At 37.1% G+C, this 21,128-nt stretch overlaps 1 protein-coding gene across 1 annotated transcript in view; it reads right to left on the reverse strand.

The window, feature by feature from the left end:
• The window catches only part of LOC106055595 (A disintegrin and metalloproteinase with thrombospondin motifs 7-like), a 47,587-nt gene that overhangs the window by 16,380 nt on the left and 10,079 nt on the right, over window positions 1–21,128 (reverse strand). Inside the window, exon 2 of the mRNA XM_056012013.1 lies at window positions 196–266. Within this exon, the coding sequence (XP_055867988.1) occupies window positions 196–262 (67 nt within the window). The 5' untranslated portion in view covers window positions 263–266. The remainder of the gene's footprint in view (window positions 1–195; window positions 267–21,128) is intronic.

A 21,128-nucleotide genomic window follows, 5' to 3' on the forward strand; every position in this document is an offset into this window, starting at 1 on the left:
GTGTTCGATAACATCTTGGTACATAAAAATGTAGTACATAAATTGTCAAGAGAGTAAAATAGGAATTTTGTTGTTACATAACCTAACACATAATTTTGTGGTATATACAATAATGGTACATAACAATGCAGTATATAAGCATGTGGTTAAAAACATTGTACATATTATTGTGGTACATAGCATTATGGTACATACCTTGTGAAGATAGTTTAAATAAGAACAGCTGAAACAGTAGATGGAGCCAGATCTCTTGGACACACATATCTCTCTGTAACAAAGATTAAACCGTTTTACCCTTCATGAAACAATCAAATGTTTGGAAATACAATTTTTTTAGTCACTACAATAGCAACAATATACAGGTAAGGAGGCCTACATTTTGAATATAACAAAGTTGATTGGACCAAAAGAGTTAGTTCAACAAGATGTCAATAATTTATTATTTTTATTATATTTGCAACCATAGTTAATGAAAATCATAATTTTGTTTGATGGTTGACATTTAAAATAAGTTTTTCATCTATTTTCACAAATTTAAATAATATTCTATTGATATATAATTATTACTTCTAATGTAAATTCTTTTCATCCTATTAAAATTCCTTTACCTAAATATATATATATTTATATATACCGGTTTATACCGGTTAATATTATATAATATAAAAGTGAACCAGAATGAACAAACATCCATAAACCTTTCTGCAATAACTCATTATTTAAATGAAGTGGAAGTCCCTGGTATTTGTCCAAGGCCTTGGTCCATGATCCATAACTGTTTTCTAATAATTCATTCATTCCTTAATTATGGAGAGTCTTAAGAGCTTAAGAGTTGCTACTAACTTTACTAGATATTTTTCTATGTTCTAAATATATAGACTATAGATAGATTTTATGACATCCATTTTTTATTTAGCCGAAAATGCTCAAATTCACTCAAACGTAAATAACTTTAAACTGACAATGTCAGTGAATATTAAGAGCAAAAAAAATTAGAAAAGGGATATAATACAGTATAACTGTTATACATATTATACTACAATATTACTGAATTTAATTTACTATAACAATGGGTTGCCTGAGCTAGCCAGAAAAACCAGTGACTTGGCAGAATTTAAGTCATTGGTTAATATGCATGACTAAATGCATGACGCGTGGGACGTAATCATCTTCTTTTTTGAAGTAGCGTCTGTATTATATAAGAAGATAACTACATTATTACTGTATTAATGAGTAAGACTATCTTTAGAATGTGTTTTGGGAAGCATAGTTTAACATAATATATTATCCTACATAGATATTAAGGACTGGTGACTTTCAGCCTGTGTGGGAAGGAAAGGGAAAGTAATCCAAGTGGATAGCGGGTGATACTCTTATTATTAACTTAATTATGTTTTATTAAAAAGGGAAAACTAAGTCTATTTGCCTTTCAGGACTACAAGACAGATGAGTTACCCTGATCTGACCTGTAGAGAGCAATTTGGACAGCACTTGCCTAAATAAATAAAACGTAAACAAGAAGCAAAACAAAACATGCACTTGGGATTTCTCAAAGATCATACATTTCTAGGATATCAGTTTTTGGTTAAAGATCAAAACCTGTTAAAACATAATCAATATTCTCCACATCCCTGTTCCCTTCTTTTTTTTTCCCCCAAATATTTCCACCCAAAGTGGCTTCCCCTGTAATTGTCTGCAATTTTGTTGCGCTCTTTACAAAGTGAGTCATAATTCTTTCATTTCGAATTCCTTGTGTTCTATTCTATTTCAATAGATGTAGGTTGCTGTATCACTCAACTTCTACTTGTAGTTTAATAGGATGTAAAGGAATAGTTTGATAGTTCACTTCATACTTTGATAGTTCACTTCATACTTTGATAGTTCACTTTATACTTTGATAGTTCACTTTATACTTTGATAGTTCACTTTATACTTTGATAGTTCACTTCATACTTTGATAGTTCACTTCATACTTTGATAGTTCACTTTATACTTTGATAGTTCACTTTATACTTTGATAGTTCACTTTATACTTTGATAGTTTACTTTATACTTTGATAGTTCACTTCATACTTTGATAGTTCACTTTATACTTTGATAGTTCACTTTATACTTTGATAGTTCACTTTATACTTTGATAGTTTACTTTATACTTTGATAGTTCACTTTATACTTTGATAGTTCACTTTATACTTTGATTGTTCACTTCATACTTTGATAGTTCACTTTATACTTTGATAGTTCACTTCATACTTTGATAGTTCACTTTATACTTTGATAGTTCACTTTATTCTTTGATTATTCACTTTATACTTTGGTAGTTTCCTTGATATGAGTGTCTTTACTACTTAAAAGCATCATAGACCTAGAACTATATTGACTGGCCATTAAGATGATTTTTATTAGTTCAGTTTAAAAATCATCTTTTATAGATAGTAAAAAAAATAAAATAAAGAAATGGTCTTTAATCATTCTTTGAAATCACTCTTCACCAAAAACAAACTTATGATCTTCATTGCTAGAGATTTAAGTCCAACACAATGAAGCCTATATTTAGAAAAATTTGTATTTGTACGGGTATGTGAAAAAATAAGGAGGTATAAATCCGTTGGATTCATTCAATTTTTTTTTTTGTTCATGACTTTGGGAATCAAAACTAACATGGCTTACATCGCAACATCACTTTTTATTGTAAGAGCAAGATTAGAGTTGAGATCATGATCAATTGAATGAATCAAATGCTACAAAGATCAATGGATAACTTTGGGTTTGTGTGTCATTTTAAACAAAAGTATAAAGTCGAAGTCTAGATCTAGATCTATTAGAAACCATTTTTCATAAATATTTTTATACTAGCTAGATTATACCTGCCAAATTAGGAGGATCTTAGATATGTAATATATAAAAGAAAGTATCAGCTACAAAGTCGCATCATAAACAAGTAAATCACAATGGCCACTAGGTCTAATGATAATCTTCTGCGCATTGTTAAATTAAATTCGAGTTTAAAACATGTTTTTATTCTGTTCACTACCAAGGAGAAATTGGTCATGTCTCAGCTTGTAGAATGAGAGTTTGGGCATAGGATGGTCTGGGCATAGGACGGTCTGGGCATAGGATGATCGATAAGTTATTGTATTAACAACAGCTCATCCTTCTACACTCAGCTTTAGGGTTCATATGAACAGCAATAGGGGAGTGATCAGCAGTGTCGCATTGATCAGTAGTGTCCCAGTGATCAGCAGTGTCCCAGTGATCAGCAGTGTCCCAGTGATCAGCAGTGTCACAGTGATCAGCAGTGTCCCAGTACAGTGATCAGCAGTGTCACAGTGATCAGCAGTGTCACAGTGATCAGCAGTGTCAGTGATCAGCAGTGTCACAGTGATCAGCAGTGTCCCAGTACAGTGATCAGCAGTGTCACAGTACAGTGATCAGCAGTGTCCCAGTGATCAGCAGTGTCCCAGTACAGTGATCGGCAGTGTCCCAGTGATCAGCAGTGTCACAGTACAGTGATCAGCAGTGTCCCAGTACAGTGATCAGCAGTGTCCCAGTGATCAGCAGTGTCACAGTACAGTGATCAGAAGTGTCCCAGTGATCAGCAGTGTCACAGTACAGTGATCAGAAGTGTCCCAGTGATCAGCAGTGTCACAGTACAGTGATCAGCAGTGTCACAGTACAGTGATCAGCAGTGTCCCAGTACAGTGATCAGCAGTGTCCCAGTGATCAGCAGTGTCACAGTACAGTGATCAGAAGTGTCCCAGTGATCAGCAGTGTCCCAGTGATCAGCAGTGTCACAGTACAGTGATCAGCAGTGTCACAGTACAGTGATCAGCAGTGTCCCAGTGATTAGCAGTGTAACAATATCTGTCAGAGTATAGACTCCCGAAGTGTTTGCAGTGTTTGAGTTTAGCTGAATAATAAATAACTCATTTTACTCACACCTGAGAAATACATCAAGATGTACTAATAAGTAACTCAACATCAGAGGATTACATCATGATGTTTTAAGTAAAAACATTTTCTCAACATCAAAGAATGATATGATGGGATAATAATTTTCCCTTTCTGATCCCATTAGAGGATGATATTAATAATCGACTCCATCTAATGATGACCAGATGATGACACTATGATGTACCAGTAACTCCTCTCAACATCATAGGATTACATCAAGATGTAAAGTAACCCCTTCCCTCTCAACATGAGTTGATGCACAAATCAAGATGAGATTAGTCAGAGGTCACACATAAACCTAGATGCTGTGATTGAGACACTGTCACCATTTGCATTATTAAGCTACCGGAATTTCCAAAGCTATTTCCTAATGGTTGAAATGAGATTAAAGCTTCTCAATAATATGCTTACTTAATTTCCGACCAGAGGCGGAGCTGAGATGTAAGACCAACACAAGAAAAGTCACTCATAAATGACTCATTGATCTGTCTCTAACACCGACCTCACTTTGTCCTATCCTCTAGTATGAAGAGGCTGACTATTGATCTTATTTGTCTGTCTCCAAAACAAGACTTGGACCTGAAGGGTGCCATACTACATCAGCACTTAATCAACGCCTAACTAAACCAACACCTCTCTTTTCTCTTTCTCTCTGTTTCTTCTCTCTTCCTTCTCTCTCTCTTTCTGTTTATCTCCTTTTCCTCTCTACATTCTCTCTCTTCCTTCTCTCTTTCCTCTCTCTCTCTCTTTTTCCTCTCTCTTTCTCCTTTCTCTTTCCTCTCTCTTTCCTCTCTCTCTCTCTGTCCTCCACTTCTTTCCCTTTTCTCTTTCCTCTCTTTTTCCTTCTCTCTTTCTTCTCTCTCTGCCACTTCTCTCCCTTCTCTCTCTCTCTCTTGTACTTTCCATACGAATCTCATCCCAACATTTGTTTCTTGTATCCAGGGCCGGTCCTAACAATTGCGGGGCCCTATGCGAAACTGATTTTGCGGGGCCTAGTCAGGGTGGGAATAAGGATAATAAGTGAAAATTAAGATTTGGTATTAGAAAACAAATTCGACTTTGAATTCTATTCATTCTTTACTAAGTACAAAATTGCGATCAAATTAACTTTACTTTACGAACTTTGCAACCTATGGCTTATTTATATGCCTATGACTATAAAAGTAAATAAAGTATTGGAACTTACGATTAAGGTGCAAATTCGTCCGATTTTTACATTTTATTACATGAAAGCTGACAATGCCTTTTTTATCGCGCGTAGGATTTGCGTTAACCTCTCTAAAACAAATAAGCAAAGTGTCCCGCTAAATACTAAGAATGTGAGAAGTGCTCCATTAAGGAAAACGTTTGGGAAACACTGATTTAGGCAGTTCCTTTTTATTTTAGGATTGCCACGCACTGAGATATGGTTAAAATTGTAGCTAAAATCTATTTTATTTAGTTGGCAACATTGAAGTTCAGTGTCCTTGACATTGTTTAGTTTATCTTGAAAATTTCTAATACAGAGAAAATAAGAGAGAGAAATAAAATAGGCCTATACAAAGAGATTCTTCACAAAATCATTTCCAGCAATCTTTAAAGAGTTAGATAAAATGGCACTTATTTTTTTTTTTTTTAAAAGGATACAAAAAAAAATAAGCAAGGCCTGAAAAAACAAAATGTGAAAAGCTTATTCAGGGAGACGAATTAAGAATTGCAGTAACGGTTAATTCATCGGCAATCCTTTTTGTGGGAATTCAGCAGAACCGAGCCGAACGGAATCTAGAGTAGTGTCCCCTGGCTGTCTTGTCCATTCGCGTAATTCTACTGGGAAATGGCGAGGCGATGGAGATATTTCTTTATTCCAAACAGCTCAACATTAATCCTTTCTTTTTTTTTTTCTTTTTATTTTATCATTTATAAAGGTTTAAGAATAAACATTTTTTTCTTATTTTTATAAAATGGAAAGTCCTCGAGGAGAGATTGTATTTTTTTTTTAAACTAAGTACTGGCGTACTGAATTTTCTCTTTTTTTTTTTGATAGCATTTGTATTAATCTAAAAATGCCAATAACATGGGCCGTGATAAACTGTTAAGTGCACGGACATATGTAAGGATCATTACTTAACAAATTGAGCAGCTTAGTCTAAGTAGTATTGTATCAAATATGGAGTAGGTTTATGTTTTGTTTCACATGTTTCGGGAGTTCCTTCAGAAATGAAGATGATTATATCTTAACCCGAATCTCCCGCAGGACGGCGTGGGATGGCGGCGGGCAGGGTTCAAACCCGGGACTATTGACAGTCCAGAGAATGCACACCACAAGATCTGGCAGCCATCCTAAGTAAGAGATAGAGATAGAGTCTAAAAAAATGCTGATATCGATTATTATAGATGAGGAAGCCATGAACGTTTTGATTGTGGTTATTTAGTTAGGTTACATAATATTCGATTACACGCACAATTGTAAAGTTACATAATATTCGATGACACGCACATTTGTAAAGTTACATAATATTCGATGACACGCACATTTGTAAAGTTACATAATATTCGATGACACGCACATTTGTAAAGTTACATAATATTCGATGACACGCACATTTGTAAAGTTACATAATATTCGATGACACGCACATTTGTAAAGTTACATAATATTCGATGACACGCACATTTGTAAAGTTACATAATATTCGATGACACGCACATTTGTAAAGTTACATAATATTCGATGACACGCACATTTGTAAAGTTACATAATATTCGATGACACGCACATTTGTAAAGTTACATAATATTCGATGACACGCACATTTGTAAAGTTACATAATATTCGATGACACGCACATTTGTAAAGTTACATAATATTCGATGACACGTACATTTGTAAAGTTACATAATATTCGATGACACGCACATTTGTAAAGTTACATAATATTCGATGACACGCACATTTGTAAAGTTACATAATATTCGATGACACGCACATTTATAAAGTTACATAATATTCGATGACACTCACATTTGTAAAGTTACATAATATTCGATGACACGCACATTTGTAAAGTTACATAATATTCGATGACACGTACATTTGTAAAGTTACATAATATTCGATGACACGCACATTTGTAAAGTTACATAATATTCGATGACACGCACATTTGTAAAGTTACATAATATTCGATTACATCCTTATTTGTTAAGTTGAATAATATTCGATTACACACATATTTATGATAAATTTGATTAGGAAACAAAAACAAACATAAAATAAAGTTTATGTTATTATTTGTTTTCTGTTGCTAATTCATTTCAAATGAGGGTAAGTAAAAATAAAGTTGTTTCAAATAAGATCGCCTACTCAACCCTCTTTTTAATTGATAATTATAGGAGGCTTTTAAGACCGTCAAAAATTGTCACCGAAAGGAGGCAACAGCGCGCTTTGAGAATCACTGACTTATGAAAGAACAACACCCTCGATAGTAATGATAAGTTCCCATCTAGATGTCTGTTCTACTTGAGGCATAATACCCGCCACACACACACACAAACATACTTTTTTTTAGCGGCCCCCGAAAGGGGGAAAAGACGCCATTACTTTTGTGTGGCCTGTTTGTCCGTGCGTCCCGTTTAGATCTCAGGAACTAGAAGAGAAAATAAAAATCGGACATCATGATATTTTCCGAAAGTGAACCATCTAATTTTTAAAATTATATATGCAAGCAGATTTAAAAAAAAAATTACACCACTTTTAAATGAAAAACTTCAGGGGAGGGTATTTGAACTCAAGTCCAACACAATCGTATTAAATATAAGCAAGTGAGTATATATCAAGTTGTATGAAGACCCACCGATAGTGACAGAAATAAAAAAAAAAAAGAACAGACTACGTCGGACAGGTCACCTTGAAACTACGTTAGAGAACACAGGAGCGAAAATTGTATACATGCAAAAACCAAAAGGCATGAGACCCAAAGGCAGACCCCGAATGCGATGGATTGATAATGCGGAGGCAGATCTGCAACAACTTGGGGTTCGGGCATGGAGACGAAAGGCTCAGGAGAGATCTGAATGAAGGGATGTGCTGATGCAGGCCGGAGCCCTCCAAGGGCTGTAGCGCCAATGGGATGGATGAAGGAAGCGAGCATGTACCCACTTCAGACTGAGCGATCTATTCTAAATAGATAATGTCAAGCTCATCTGTTTCGATGACCGACGATGTCACGTGACCAGCACAAGGACCAACCACACGTACTTCCACAACGAGTGTCAGGTACCTTTGGGAAGACTCCGTGGTGTCCTGGAACTCCCGAACTCGAGACCCTTGCTAAAGAAACTCAAGCTCTTTGCCATTCGGCCCCCAAGACTTCACAGTCATAAACAGTAATAATACAGAGAACATAAAACCTTGCTCGACTGGAGGACGGTGCATTCACACATCTGTACACACATCAGTTCAAACATAAGCACACACATTTGTACACACATCAGTACAAACATATGCACAGACATCTGTACACACATCAGTACAAACATAAGCACACACATTTGTACACACATCAGTACAAACATATGCACAGACATCTGTACACATATCAGTACAAACATAAGCACACACACATGTACATATACCAGTACACACATAGGCACAGACATCTGTACAAACATCAGTACTCAAATAAGCATACACATCTGTACATACATCCTGACATGACACATTAGTACAGGTACAAACAACACACATCAGTCTAAACATCTGTACTAACATCAGTACATACATCTGCACACATTCGTACACACATCTGTACAAAATAAATTTTACATCAATTGGACAAACGATTGAGGTGACCCCTACAAAGCTTGACGTAAGCAATTAATTATATCTCTTATCTATGTATCCGCATATTTTAATACATGTCATGTATGAGTGCTATGCATACAAACATATATAAACATATACAATATTCATACATTCGATCAAAGTTATGATTCAGAAGATTTTAGCTAAGACAAACCTTTCTACACTTTAGTCACAAACTCAACCTACAGACACACAATCAATCTCAAAAAAAATAAAAACTTAGACAACAGCCTTGCATTCCATCACAGATAAACATAGACAACATTTATACATTTCCAAAACATTCATTTTTGTAAAAGCGAAAAAAAATACAACATAAATCGATTTTTAGCGTTTTCCCTTAACGAGCCCCGACCGATCGTTACCTTCTGAAAGGTTCGCTTTAGCCCCAGCATCCGCATCTGTCTTCTAGCCCGTAATGGTTTTTTGAAAGGAAGCAAAATGTGAGCCGAGTTAGGGCTGTGGTGACAGGCGCCCCATCAACCAATAGGATACGCTCCTAAGGGGAGGGGGGGGCGAAAATGGAGAGGATGGATGGATCACACCTCGATCCAAAATTTCTTTAATTGGCCCGTTAATGATATATGCCAGGGCAATTAGACCAATGCTGCTTCGTTAGAATTGAAAGAAATGATCGATTTTCTGGAGAGGAAGGTGGACATTTTTACTCAAAAACACAGGCACTTTCTTGAAAAGAGGGAAAAGGTCAGTTCAGGACCTACTTGGATAAACACCCCGAAACAAACAATTCTAGTAGAATTTAGAAAGGTCAAAACATGGAAATAACAACAAAAAATATTTTAGAAATGAAATAAAGGACATTCCTAAAAACGGATTCCCCATCTTTTGTAAACACATCTACACCTATGAATCAAAGCATTGCTCTAATGATCGAAACTCCATAAATGTAAAGCTACAAGTGCGCCAATTAAAGATCCCACCCCCGGAGAGATCACAGGGTCGGGTATTAAAAGGGGATAAGCTTATGCCTTAAGTTTTGACCGGAATAACAGTACACACACACACACACACCCATCCCACCACCACCATTGCAAACTGGAGATGTCAAGGATTTTGTCAAGAGGAACATATTCTTATACTTCAGTTTCAAGAGATGGAGAAAAAAAAAGCGCTTACTCTAACCCCAAGTAACAAATATTAAAAACAACATTTAAACATATAAACTAGAATAGTTTTCATTCATCGCATAGAATCATAAAGTTATAATATTCACATAGCTCTTGAAATCGACGCTAACAGCTGGGAAAAAGTAGCACTGGATAGATCCACATGGAGAGCGAGCATAAAGGAAGGGTCTCGGATTGTAGATGCCATACACAGCAGTAGTAGAAAGTAGGGTGAAAGTGCAACGGCGCCTGGTGATTACAGATGCCCAGCCTGTGACCGCAGCTGTGTATCAAGGATTGGCCTCTCTAGTCACACAAGAAGTTGCAAAGGGAAAAGCTTACCTCTAGAGACGTAAATGCCACAGAATATTCAATAGCCTAGCAAAGTTCTTTGTAACAAATGAATCTAGTTAACAAATGACGTCTTTGAAAAGTAAAAATCTAGTTAACATGACGTCTTTGAAAAGTAAAAATCTAGTTAACAAATGACGTCTTTGAAAAGTAAAAATCTAGTTAACAAATGACGTCTTAGAAAAGTAAAAATCTAGTTAACAAATGACTATTTGAAAAATAAAAATGTAGGTAACAAATGACGTCTTTGAAAAGTAAGAATCTGGTTAACAAATGACGTCTTTGAAAAGTAAAAATCTAGTTTACAAATGACGTCTTTGAAAAATAAGAATCTAGTATATATATCTAAACTGAGACAACCGAAATTTCTACATGTTTTCACGGAGGCTCCAAAATTTGATATTCATAGGGTTGACTCTGTCGAAAAGTCTTTTCTTTTCAAGTAAATATGTATTGCCTACTGTCACGAAACGGAAGCGGAGAAGGCCATTTTGAGTAACAATTTAGTATTCTTTCATTGGTTGAATATTTGTATCACAAGATTACAAGATCATGGCGGCATGTTAATGACGGATATTCCGTAGCACAGAAGGAGTGACTGGGAAATTCCACGCACGCGAAACCCGATTGGATGGTTCTAAAAAAGGCGGGAAGATGGAGATCGTAAATTGATTCATGTATTGTCATCGACTATGAATAATGAATTACGAAAAATTTCAACTTGATGGTCAAGATGGTCCCGAGTTCTAGCCTTACCGGCTGCCTGACGTCCAGTAGTAGTCCTGGCAGAGAAAAATAAACGTGTACAAAACGTAAAAAGGGGGAATAACTCCACATGCACAGCTACATCTCAATAAGTAGAACGTATTCCCTTTTCGATACCAAACAAAACAATTAATTAGCAATAGCTAATTAACTAATTGTTTTTTTTTTATTGATTCATGTTTTGTTTAGGTACAAAAAAATGTTTAGAGTTTCAACTTGATCCGAGAATGGATGTTGTTAAAATAACGTGTACTAAGGATTGTACCAGACAGACAGAGTGAGTGTCAAACTAGAAGACCACAACAATGGGTTCATCTGAATAGAATGACAAATCTTAGAGTGTCGATAGTACAAGATTATATCCTGAAAGGAAAATGGACCAACGGTAGTCTAAGACTTAGACAATACGGAGTCCCGACCTGGGGGGGGGGGAGTCTTGTCGTCAGACTCGGGGGAAGAAAACAACAGGTCTGTTTGAAAGGGAAGTGGTGAGGGATGAATGGATCGATACTAGACTCTACAAAGCGATACAACTGAACTATTGTAGATCAAGTATTCAAGTTGGAGACTGTTTTACTACAACTAGATCCAGTTAACAGATTCTAGAACAATGTTGACGACAGCCATGGACAAAGGGCGGGAACAGAGACTAAAAAGGGAAACAAGCAGAATTTAAAAAAAAAACTTTAAATAAAAAAAAAACAAAGCTTATTTAATTAAAGGGGAAGAAATCCGCCCTGAAAAGTATATATATATAATTACCAATAATGTAATTGACTAATTGTTTTTGTTTTTTTTTTAAATAGATTCATGTTTTTGTTAGATACGATAAATAATTGTTTCAATTATCAACTTGATCGGAGAATGCGTGACGGACAAATATCGTTAATAATTATTTAAGAGGACTAAACCCAACAAGCTTAGCCATGTTTGTGAATACTGAAGGATTAGTTTATCTTGTTAATATCAGATAAAATAATCAATTACCAGTAACTAATTAACTGACTGGTTACTGTTTATTTTATTGATTCATGTCTTGTCTATGCCAATGAATAATTGTGCGAAGTTTCAACTTGATCCGAGAATAGTTGTGGGAGAAATGACGTGTACGCACTTTTTACCAGACAGACAGAGTGAGTTCATAAAAGCTTTCTAGAAATTAACGGGCCCTAATATTTTGAAACATAGACCTACAGTTAAACAGTAAGCGAAAATTAATCTAATGCTGTGAATGGTCTGAATGCTTGTAAATAGTTCGTCATATATGTATTTAAACGGGAATGTAATTTGTACAAAGCTTTGTACACGTTAGTTCTCCCACACCCAAACTCAAGTTGAAATTTCGCACAATTATTTCTTGTATCGAACACATTTCCCAACTAGTCCAGATAAGTAATAGGAAAATAGCGAATTGAGAAAGCTAAAAGCAAGCGATAGCGCTTATCAAAAACAATCGGTAAAAATATTTCTAATCACGCAGATTTATTGTTGTTGGTCTAGATCTATTACAAACTTAATTACATGACTGATCAAAACTAATTGATACAATTACACTTAAGCTTTGTTGATGTTGTTTTTTAGGTACTGTTTTTTTTTTAATTTATTTTTCTTGTTCTTAAGAGTAAGCTGAGGTGTTTATCCGAGACATTCACTATAGAATGCGCTTTCTCTTCAAGCAGAATATGGCACTCCGTGGGCATCGCGAATGAGTTAAAGGAGAATTGGCAATACAAAGAATATCCTGGAGAGGAATAACCTGAGAGACCGAAAACGTACATGTCCCAACAAAATAAAAACGAATTTATTGTAATATTAGTGACCACGAAAACACATTTAAAAAAAACATAAAGAAAGTATAAACAGCAAATATCTCTCAATAATTTCCCATAATACAACTAACATCTAAAATCTGGATCTAAATTTTATGGTGCATTGTCATGCAGAGTGTCCAAGACATTTTGACCACAAAAAAAAATTGCCAGGCTAAAAAAAGATGAAGATTGATTTTCTATCAACACATAAGAAAGAGCTACTGATGGAAATACCTTCCATGGACCGTATTGTTCATGAAATAATAACCCCATAAGAACAAAGTCATGATAAATATGAATTTTAGTCGCCTTTTTTAAATCCTCAGATGGAATTTTGTCTGGGGGCTTCAAGTAATTGTCGCAAGTTCTCCAGAAGTCTCCGAATTCCAAAACAGGAATCTGTTGAGCTTCAGAGTTTTATATTTTAAAAATGTCATTCCCCGAATATTGCCATCTTGATTCTCTTGATTAGCAAATTTATTTTTTGCTATTGAGTTAAATGATGCTAAGTGCAAGCGAAATTTTTCCAAACTTACTTTGATGAAGAAATACTTACAATCAACGATGACGAATTTACGACTCACTAATTTGTCAATTTCGTCTATTGAACAATACCTAATGGGAAACAAACTGATTTCGATAAAATTATCGATAGTTTGCCGGCGAGAAAGCACGTGAGATTCACTTGTATTATCTTTTTGGAAAATCCTTTCTATGCGAAATATCAATGCTTAAATAATGACAACACTTTATTTCGAAATTGGAAACTTTTCGCTATTTTAAAACTTTTTTTTTGGAGGGAATCAGGAGGAACTGCCGGACAGGGCATCAAATACCCAAGCTACGCCACTGTGTCTAAGAATCACATCTTTATGGGAATGTAAAGAACTATTGCTTACGCTGCCTATCGACAGAATTACTTATGTATGAGGAATCCAGTTTAAGGGTAACTAAGAAGCAGGGCGGGGGGGGAGGGGGGGGGCAAGGGGACACGATGCAAGTGCGCCACGCGCAGCCTATATTTCTATGTGATGTTCACGAAAGAGGGGGGGGGGGTGCTCCAATAATGTACCTTGCCCCGTTTTGCTCACTACGCCTCTGCTAAGGAGCCACTACTAGATGAATGGGTATCCAGGGAATCAATGTAGTAATGGTAGAGATATAAGGGAATTACTGCTGTCCAAGCACATATTGAAACAGTGTTTCAAGAGTATTCTGAGATCTATTGCTTGACGGGAATGCTAGTGAACGACTACTCTACGGATCGTCCAGTGTGTGAGGAACAAATAGGAGAGTATATTAGCGTTCAGCTTTGGTAAACCATGGCATGGTAGTCTGTGAAATCGATACCACCGTGGCGTTTACTTAATAGACTTATAATTGGTTTTCGTGAATAAACAAAACAAGTTGCCATGGAAACATCCCATAAACAAAGTTGGGTGTTGGGTGCGTGGGCGCATATTTACACGCGAATGCGAGGAGAGCGGAGTGTGATCTAACAGAATGAATGAGGTAACTCATTTAATTGAAGTTAACAAGTCTCTGGTCTTTGTCCAAGGGCGACTATCGGGACATCTCTCAGCGTTCCGTAACAATGTTTTCTAACTTTTCAGCAACAACCGTTAGCTCTGGGTAGGATTAAGGGGATGGCCATTACTGCTACGATCGAGTCACTGATGTTTGCCTGGCCGTATGGTATGTCCCGAGTTCAAGGTCTGACCGATGTCACCTCTTCGGGTACTGAAGAAGATCTGGCCAAGGAATACTTCAAATAATGTAAGAAAACAATGTTGCGAGGTTTGTTCACGACAGAGTGATTTCGGCATTTCTCTTGTGGAATCAATTTAAAAATATATCAACAGATATCAATGCTTGTAGTAGCGGGTATCCTTAAGTCTGAAAGACAATGGACTTGTTGCTCCTCTGAAGAATGTACTGCCTGCCAACTACTGACTTGTTGCTCCTCTGAAGAATGTACTGCATGTCAACTACTGACTTGTTGCTCCTCTGAAGAATGTACTGCATGTCAACTACTGACTTGTTGCTCCTCTGAAGAATGTACTGCATGTCAACTACTGACTTGTTGCTCCTCTGAAGAATGTACTGCATGTCAACTACTGACTTGTTGCTCCTCTGAAGAATGTACTGCATGTCAACTACTGACTTGTTGCTCCTCTGAAGAATGTACTGCATGTCAACTACTGACTTGTTGCTCCTCTGAAGAATGTACTGCATGTCAACTACGAATGTGCATTATTAAGAGAGAAAAGATACAGAGAACGCTGGCATATATTGACTTAGCATTTGGTGCCAATGTAAGCGCCTCAAGATTTTCTTGACCAAGACATCATCGCGGCGAAAAGGATTAATCGACGTCGATGTTTTGTGAGTAGAAAGTCGGTAATTCCCATATCCTCTAAGTCTTCAGTGTGTCATAATCAACGCCGACACACACACAATACTGGCAATAACTGGCCTAAAGTGACTCGGCCTTTAAAATATGTTACGAACTAATCAATAGATCAATCCAATTTAATGTGTCTATCCAGTAAGCAATCGAAAGATTTGGCTAATGGTCTAGCTAGCAAGAGTAAACCTATTGCTAGGGGTCATTCTTTTGGGATGTAACATTAACTTATTAATGCAAAAAAAAATCATATGCAAGAAAATGTAAGGCCTACTTTGAAAGCAGCAGTCTCGTAACACTCATAGATCCATCACAAGGTCAATTTCATTCACGCTGATTCCAGTCGCGCCAGAGCGCCCTAAGGGGTTCAGGAAAGACCTTTTGCCCTAAACAACACTGCTTAATGGTGCGTACGTTTAATGTGATTTGCCGCATTAACTACACACCGGCGTTGACCGACTGGGACAAAAAGAATAACTGGTACATAATTTAGCAAATACTGAAAAAAAAAAAAAACAGCCAAGGGCGATAAAAGCTGTTTCTGACGACTGATATGATGGGAACTTTTTTGTGGTTAGTAATAAAAACGCACATCTTTTTATATTGTTTATTATTTGTCATAAAAGTCGGAATTATACGTTTATGAAAAAAAATTGGTTAATATAATTATAATGATATAATAATTGTGAAATAGCTGTGTAATATTTAAACTTAAAGTATTTATAAATAAAATTGCATCTCAGTTAAACTTCAGAATTATGCAAATCACTATCCTCCACAGAGTCTATAACAGCACCTTACTGGTAATTTACACACAATCATACGCTTAAATGAGATATACGTATTTTTGAATGTTTGCTAACAAAATTGACGAGTGAGATGGGCTAAAATGCAGGTTGCCTCCGACAGGCAGCAGTGGATAGCCTTGGTTGCGGGTTACAAACCAGCACTCCCACACGGGTAAAGCGCAAAGCTTAATAATTATTTTCTAGAAATCCGATGTACACAAATGTATTCTGACCAGACAGTGGGACACAGTGAACGCAACATTTATATTCACATTGCCATGGGAGATTCAGAACATGCCCACTTACTGGAGACATCCAGTTCAACTGGACCCACGAAAGGTATAAAGTTTCTCACTGACAGAAGAAGAAGAAATTCTAAAACAATTTCAGAAGACGGTTTGTTTGCATTAAAGAATATGGCTGTTGATTGGCCAGTAGCCATGCGTATGGCTTGTCTGTGTGAGGGTCACAAGTTAGACCAGGCCCGCCGCCAGATTTATTTGGGCTCCAGACAACTGGGCACGAGTGGACCCTCTGCCTTCCCTATTCATGCCAAAATCCGCATCCAGGATGCATAAAACGCACGAGGGACCCCCTGTTTGGAACCCAGAGTCCCGAATTGGATTACTTTCCTTTTTCATTTCTCAACAATCACTTTCGTCTGGGCAGGTTCGGCTGGGCAGGGGTAGGCCGGGTGGCCGTACCGGAGAATAAAAAGAGGACGGCGTAATGAAGGTAAAATCCCCCCCCCCCCCACCACTTACCCGAAAGCTTTTAAGAACAGCTCAGGCACCAGCATGCCTTTACTGGTATAGAGTAGATCACATGGAAGCAGGAGGATTCCAAACGATACAGCTGGGGATTTCTAACAAAGGCAGCAGAATACACACGTGACACCAAAGGGAGAAATCTACTGCCGAAAAGATGCGTATGGGTCAAAAGTAGAACAGAATTCGACCACCGGAAGTCAATGGTTTTGTCTATGATTGACATGGCAAGGTTTGTAGATCGCAGCCAGGACTAAGTAGCCGGGTGAAACACCAAACTCGCCCTTAATTTTTGATTTGACTCCCAAGACAAGCTTTTAACAACATACTGTTCTGCTTTCAGTAGCATCTAGTGAATATGTAAGAGATGGCCTAATGAAAAAATTCAAACAGTAAGCAAACATGTTTACTAAAAAATAAAAACTACAAGTTTAAATTAATATTAGCTTCAGTAGAAAATTGTTTATTTAGGTAAAGGTCCTGTATTTTTTATATTGAACGTTATAAACTTACTAAGCAAATATGTAAACCTAAAATAATAACCAATAATTTTAACTAATATTCACTTCAGTCAAAAGTACTTCATTCAAGTGGTACTACTGTATTTAGATATCGATAGATATGTATTTAGTAAATGTGATAAAACAATATGTTCAAGTTTAAATTAATATTAACATCAGAGGACATTTTTTTATTTAGGTGAAGGTCCTTTATTTTTATATTTGTAAGTTGTAAATGTACGGAGAGGCAGTTTTTTCTTCTTCTTTGTGCCTTTTCATTTTATGACTAGCATTCTTTTATTGACTTTTATTCATATTTTAATATTTATCTACAATGATGCTATTTTGAGAAAATAGCTTTATTTGTAAACATAGACATTTGTAATAATAACCTCCCTTGAAATATCTCAAAAGTTCTCAAGAATTCATAGTGGATATTAGATCTACATGGCTCGTATAGCTAACGAATATGAATTTAATATCAAGGCAAATCTGACCCGTGTTGATTGTAACGATTTGATCTTTCGTTAGACTCTGACAGAACGGATCCAATCCAACAATTAAAACCCAAACTTCCGTTGGAAAAAAAAAGAAAGAACGTGGCAGACGACACAAACACACACACACACAGAAAGTGTCTAAGGGCTCATCAACAGTCTGGTGATCGCATACACATGGTGACGTCAATAACGTCTGCATCATTTCATCGAGGATATTTTTTTTCCCCTCCAAGAAATGAAATGATGAAGGTCACTGTTCTAAATATATGGGTCAGTGAGTTTGATAAAAAATATAAAAAAATAAATAAAATTCTAAATGCTCTTAGCAAAATCATTGGCGACAAACAAACCGCACCCCTACTCGAGAAAAACATTTATAACAAAGCTAAAAAGATTTGAAAGAAACACCCATTATGTCACGATTTAAATATTGTGCCATCAAGACACCGACTACAAAAACATAGGCAAGAACCCCGAGCAGTGAAATCATTAAATACAATCCACCATTTTAAATGTGAAATTCACAAGGTTGTCTTTGAGTGAGACTGTGATGTAAAAAATATATTTCGTTCGCTATCATAACAACGTTTTCTTGTGAGTAATGCTCAATGGTAAGACCAAGTTCCTAGTGAATATACAAATATAGTGTTATTATAAAATACACGTCAATCAAGGTATCCATTTCAGACTATTATTGAAGCAGGTGATGTAACAATGGTGTCATGTGGCCAACACAACAACCAACCGACTACTACCCAAACGTATGTCAAGTATCTATTAGAGTTGGGTGGGCTCAGGGGCATCCTAGAAATACCAAAGCTCAAAATGACAGTCTTTACTGGGATTCGAACTAGAGACCCCTTGCTTCAGAAACCAAGCACTCGGGCACCACGCCCCTGTTACTCCCTGTCTTAACTACATAACTACGACTTTTGTGTAGACGCAGAAAACGGAACTTTGTATTACGTCACATCCTGCCATCCTTTCAAGCAGACGTCGCATCTACATCAAGCACGATAGAGGCGATGATGGAACAGATTTTAATAGTACTATTACTTTTTGAAATCATTACACGACAGATAGACAGACATCTCAATCACAACAGCGGTTTTATCCTCCTCAGCCGTCCGCTATGAAATAAAAAATAGGGTTAGGTTGTTGTTGTTTTTAGTAGATACTGGTATTTATAGTTGAACCTGTGTGGGAGGCGGTGAATGAGCGGTAAAGCGCTCGGCCTTACGAACCAGGGTCCCGGGTTCGAAGCCTGGTGATGACTGGGATATTTAATTTCAAGATCTTCAGGCGCCTCTGAGTCCACCCAGCTCCAATGGGTACCAGACATTAGTTGGGGAAACGTAAAGGCGGTTGGTCGTTGTGCTGCCCACATGACACCCTCGTTAACCTTAAGCCACAGAAACAGATGATCTTTAGACCACAAGGTCTGAAAGGGGAACTTTTACTTTTTTTTCTTAAACAGTGTGAACTCTCCAGCTTCGTGTCAATAAAGTGTCACGTGATTTTTATTAATTTCACATCTGCACGTGTCTAGTTAGAAAAAAATGTCTATATGTGCAATCTGCAAACCTAGCGTGATAACAGACCGAGACCCTTAAGGACGAAACTAATATCGACTTATTAAACGGCAGTCAGTATCAAGCACAGTGGGTCAGCGAGATAGATCAAGCCCGTTACTTGACCTAAGTACGTTATAAGACCTTTGTCCGCTACACAATGCGACCTTGCCCTACAATACTAACCTTTAAAAAATGAATTGGGGAAATAGGCGGGAACTTGGGAGTTGGCAGACGAGCTTCATTGAGCAGATGACATTTCTATGTCAAATATTTCGAACAAAAAAAAATGTCTTCAGGCTAGAGTTTCAAAATTAAAGTCTCTACAAGTTTAATGGTTCTCAAGTTCACCATTGTGCAATCAAGTTTGCCCGAGCTAAAGGTCACACTCTATCCGGGCAGAAAGAGAAAAAGGTCGGCCTTTTGAAATACAAACATTAAAAAAAAAGGTTGTTTGTGTTTGTTTTTTTAAATTAATTAGAATGTGTTGACATCATCTAGCAGAGTTATTTCCACCTTGATACCATGGATCCGGGAGAAGGAGAAGAAATTTCTAGAAAATACGAGACATTTCTTTTCTACGAGTTTTGTTCGTGTGCGAGAAAGTCAACACAGTGAGGGGGAGGGGGAGTGAGAGATATGGGAGAGGGAGAGAGGAGGAGAGGAATATAGGGAGAAGGGGGGAAGGAGGGAGAGGGAGGGAGGAAACGATGGAGAGAGGGAGAAAAAGGGAGAGGGAGGGAGAGTGGAGGAAGAGATGGAGGTAGAGAGATAGAAGGATGGAGGTAGAGAGAAAGAGAGATAGAAGGATGGACCGAGAGGGGAGGAAGAAGAGAGAGGGAGATTGTCAGCGCTTAATCCTCTCTCTATATATCTCCCTTTCTCTTCTTCCTCTGACAGAGAAGTAAAGAGTGAGAGGAAAGGACTTCAAGAGAGAATATAATAGGGGAAGGTGGGGAAGTAGCCGAAGAAGAGAAAGCGAGAGAGAGAGAGAGGTTGGTTTTTAAGGAGGAAGAGTGTTAAACTCAGAGAGAGAGAGAGAGACTGAAAGAGAAAGATATCGATTTTCATGAGGTGGTGGTAAAAGGAAGAAGTAGTGAGAGAGAGAGAGAGAGAGAGAAGGGGGGGGGTTAGAGGGAGGAGAAAGAGAGGGAGAGAGAGAGAGGGGGGAGAGAGGGGAGAGAGAGGGAGGAGAGAGAGAGAGTGGGAGAGAGAGGGAAGAAGAAACGAGGAGGGACTTATAAAATGGCTTGGCGGAAATAAAAAAGCCTACTCAAGATGTGATTTGAAGGGGCAAAAGGTTGAGAACAAATGAAAACATTGTCTCTGAAAGACGAAGAAAATGTCATCACAAAAAAATGAAACTTGTTTGTACACTCTTGGCGTAGAGACACGATTTTGTTTGCCTTTTTGCCATGTACAATCGATAACTAGCTCTGCCTCAGCTTGATACCAGAACAAACATTTGGATGAGAAATGAACATTTAGCTTCTAATAGGAAACGTATTTACCTTAGGTCCTGCATTAAGAATATAATAACACTTACAGCGGTTTAGTTGGACGGTTCCCTGACATTTCATCATTGCAACATTTCATCATTGAAACATTCCATCATCATAACATTTCATCATTGAAACATTCCATCACCATAACATTTCATCATTGGACCATTCCATCACCATAACATTTCATCATTGAAACATTCCATCACCATAACATTTCATCATTGGACCATTCCATCACC

The sequence above is a fragment of the Biomphalaria glabrata genome, chromosome 15 (genome assembly GCF_947242115.1).
Source record: "Biomphalaria glabrata chromosome 15, xgBioGlab47.1, whole genome shotgun sequence".
NCBI lineage: Eukaryota > Metazoa > Mollusca > Gastropoda > Planorbidae > Biomphalaria > Biomphalaria glabrata.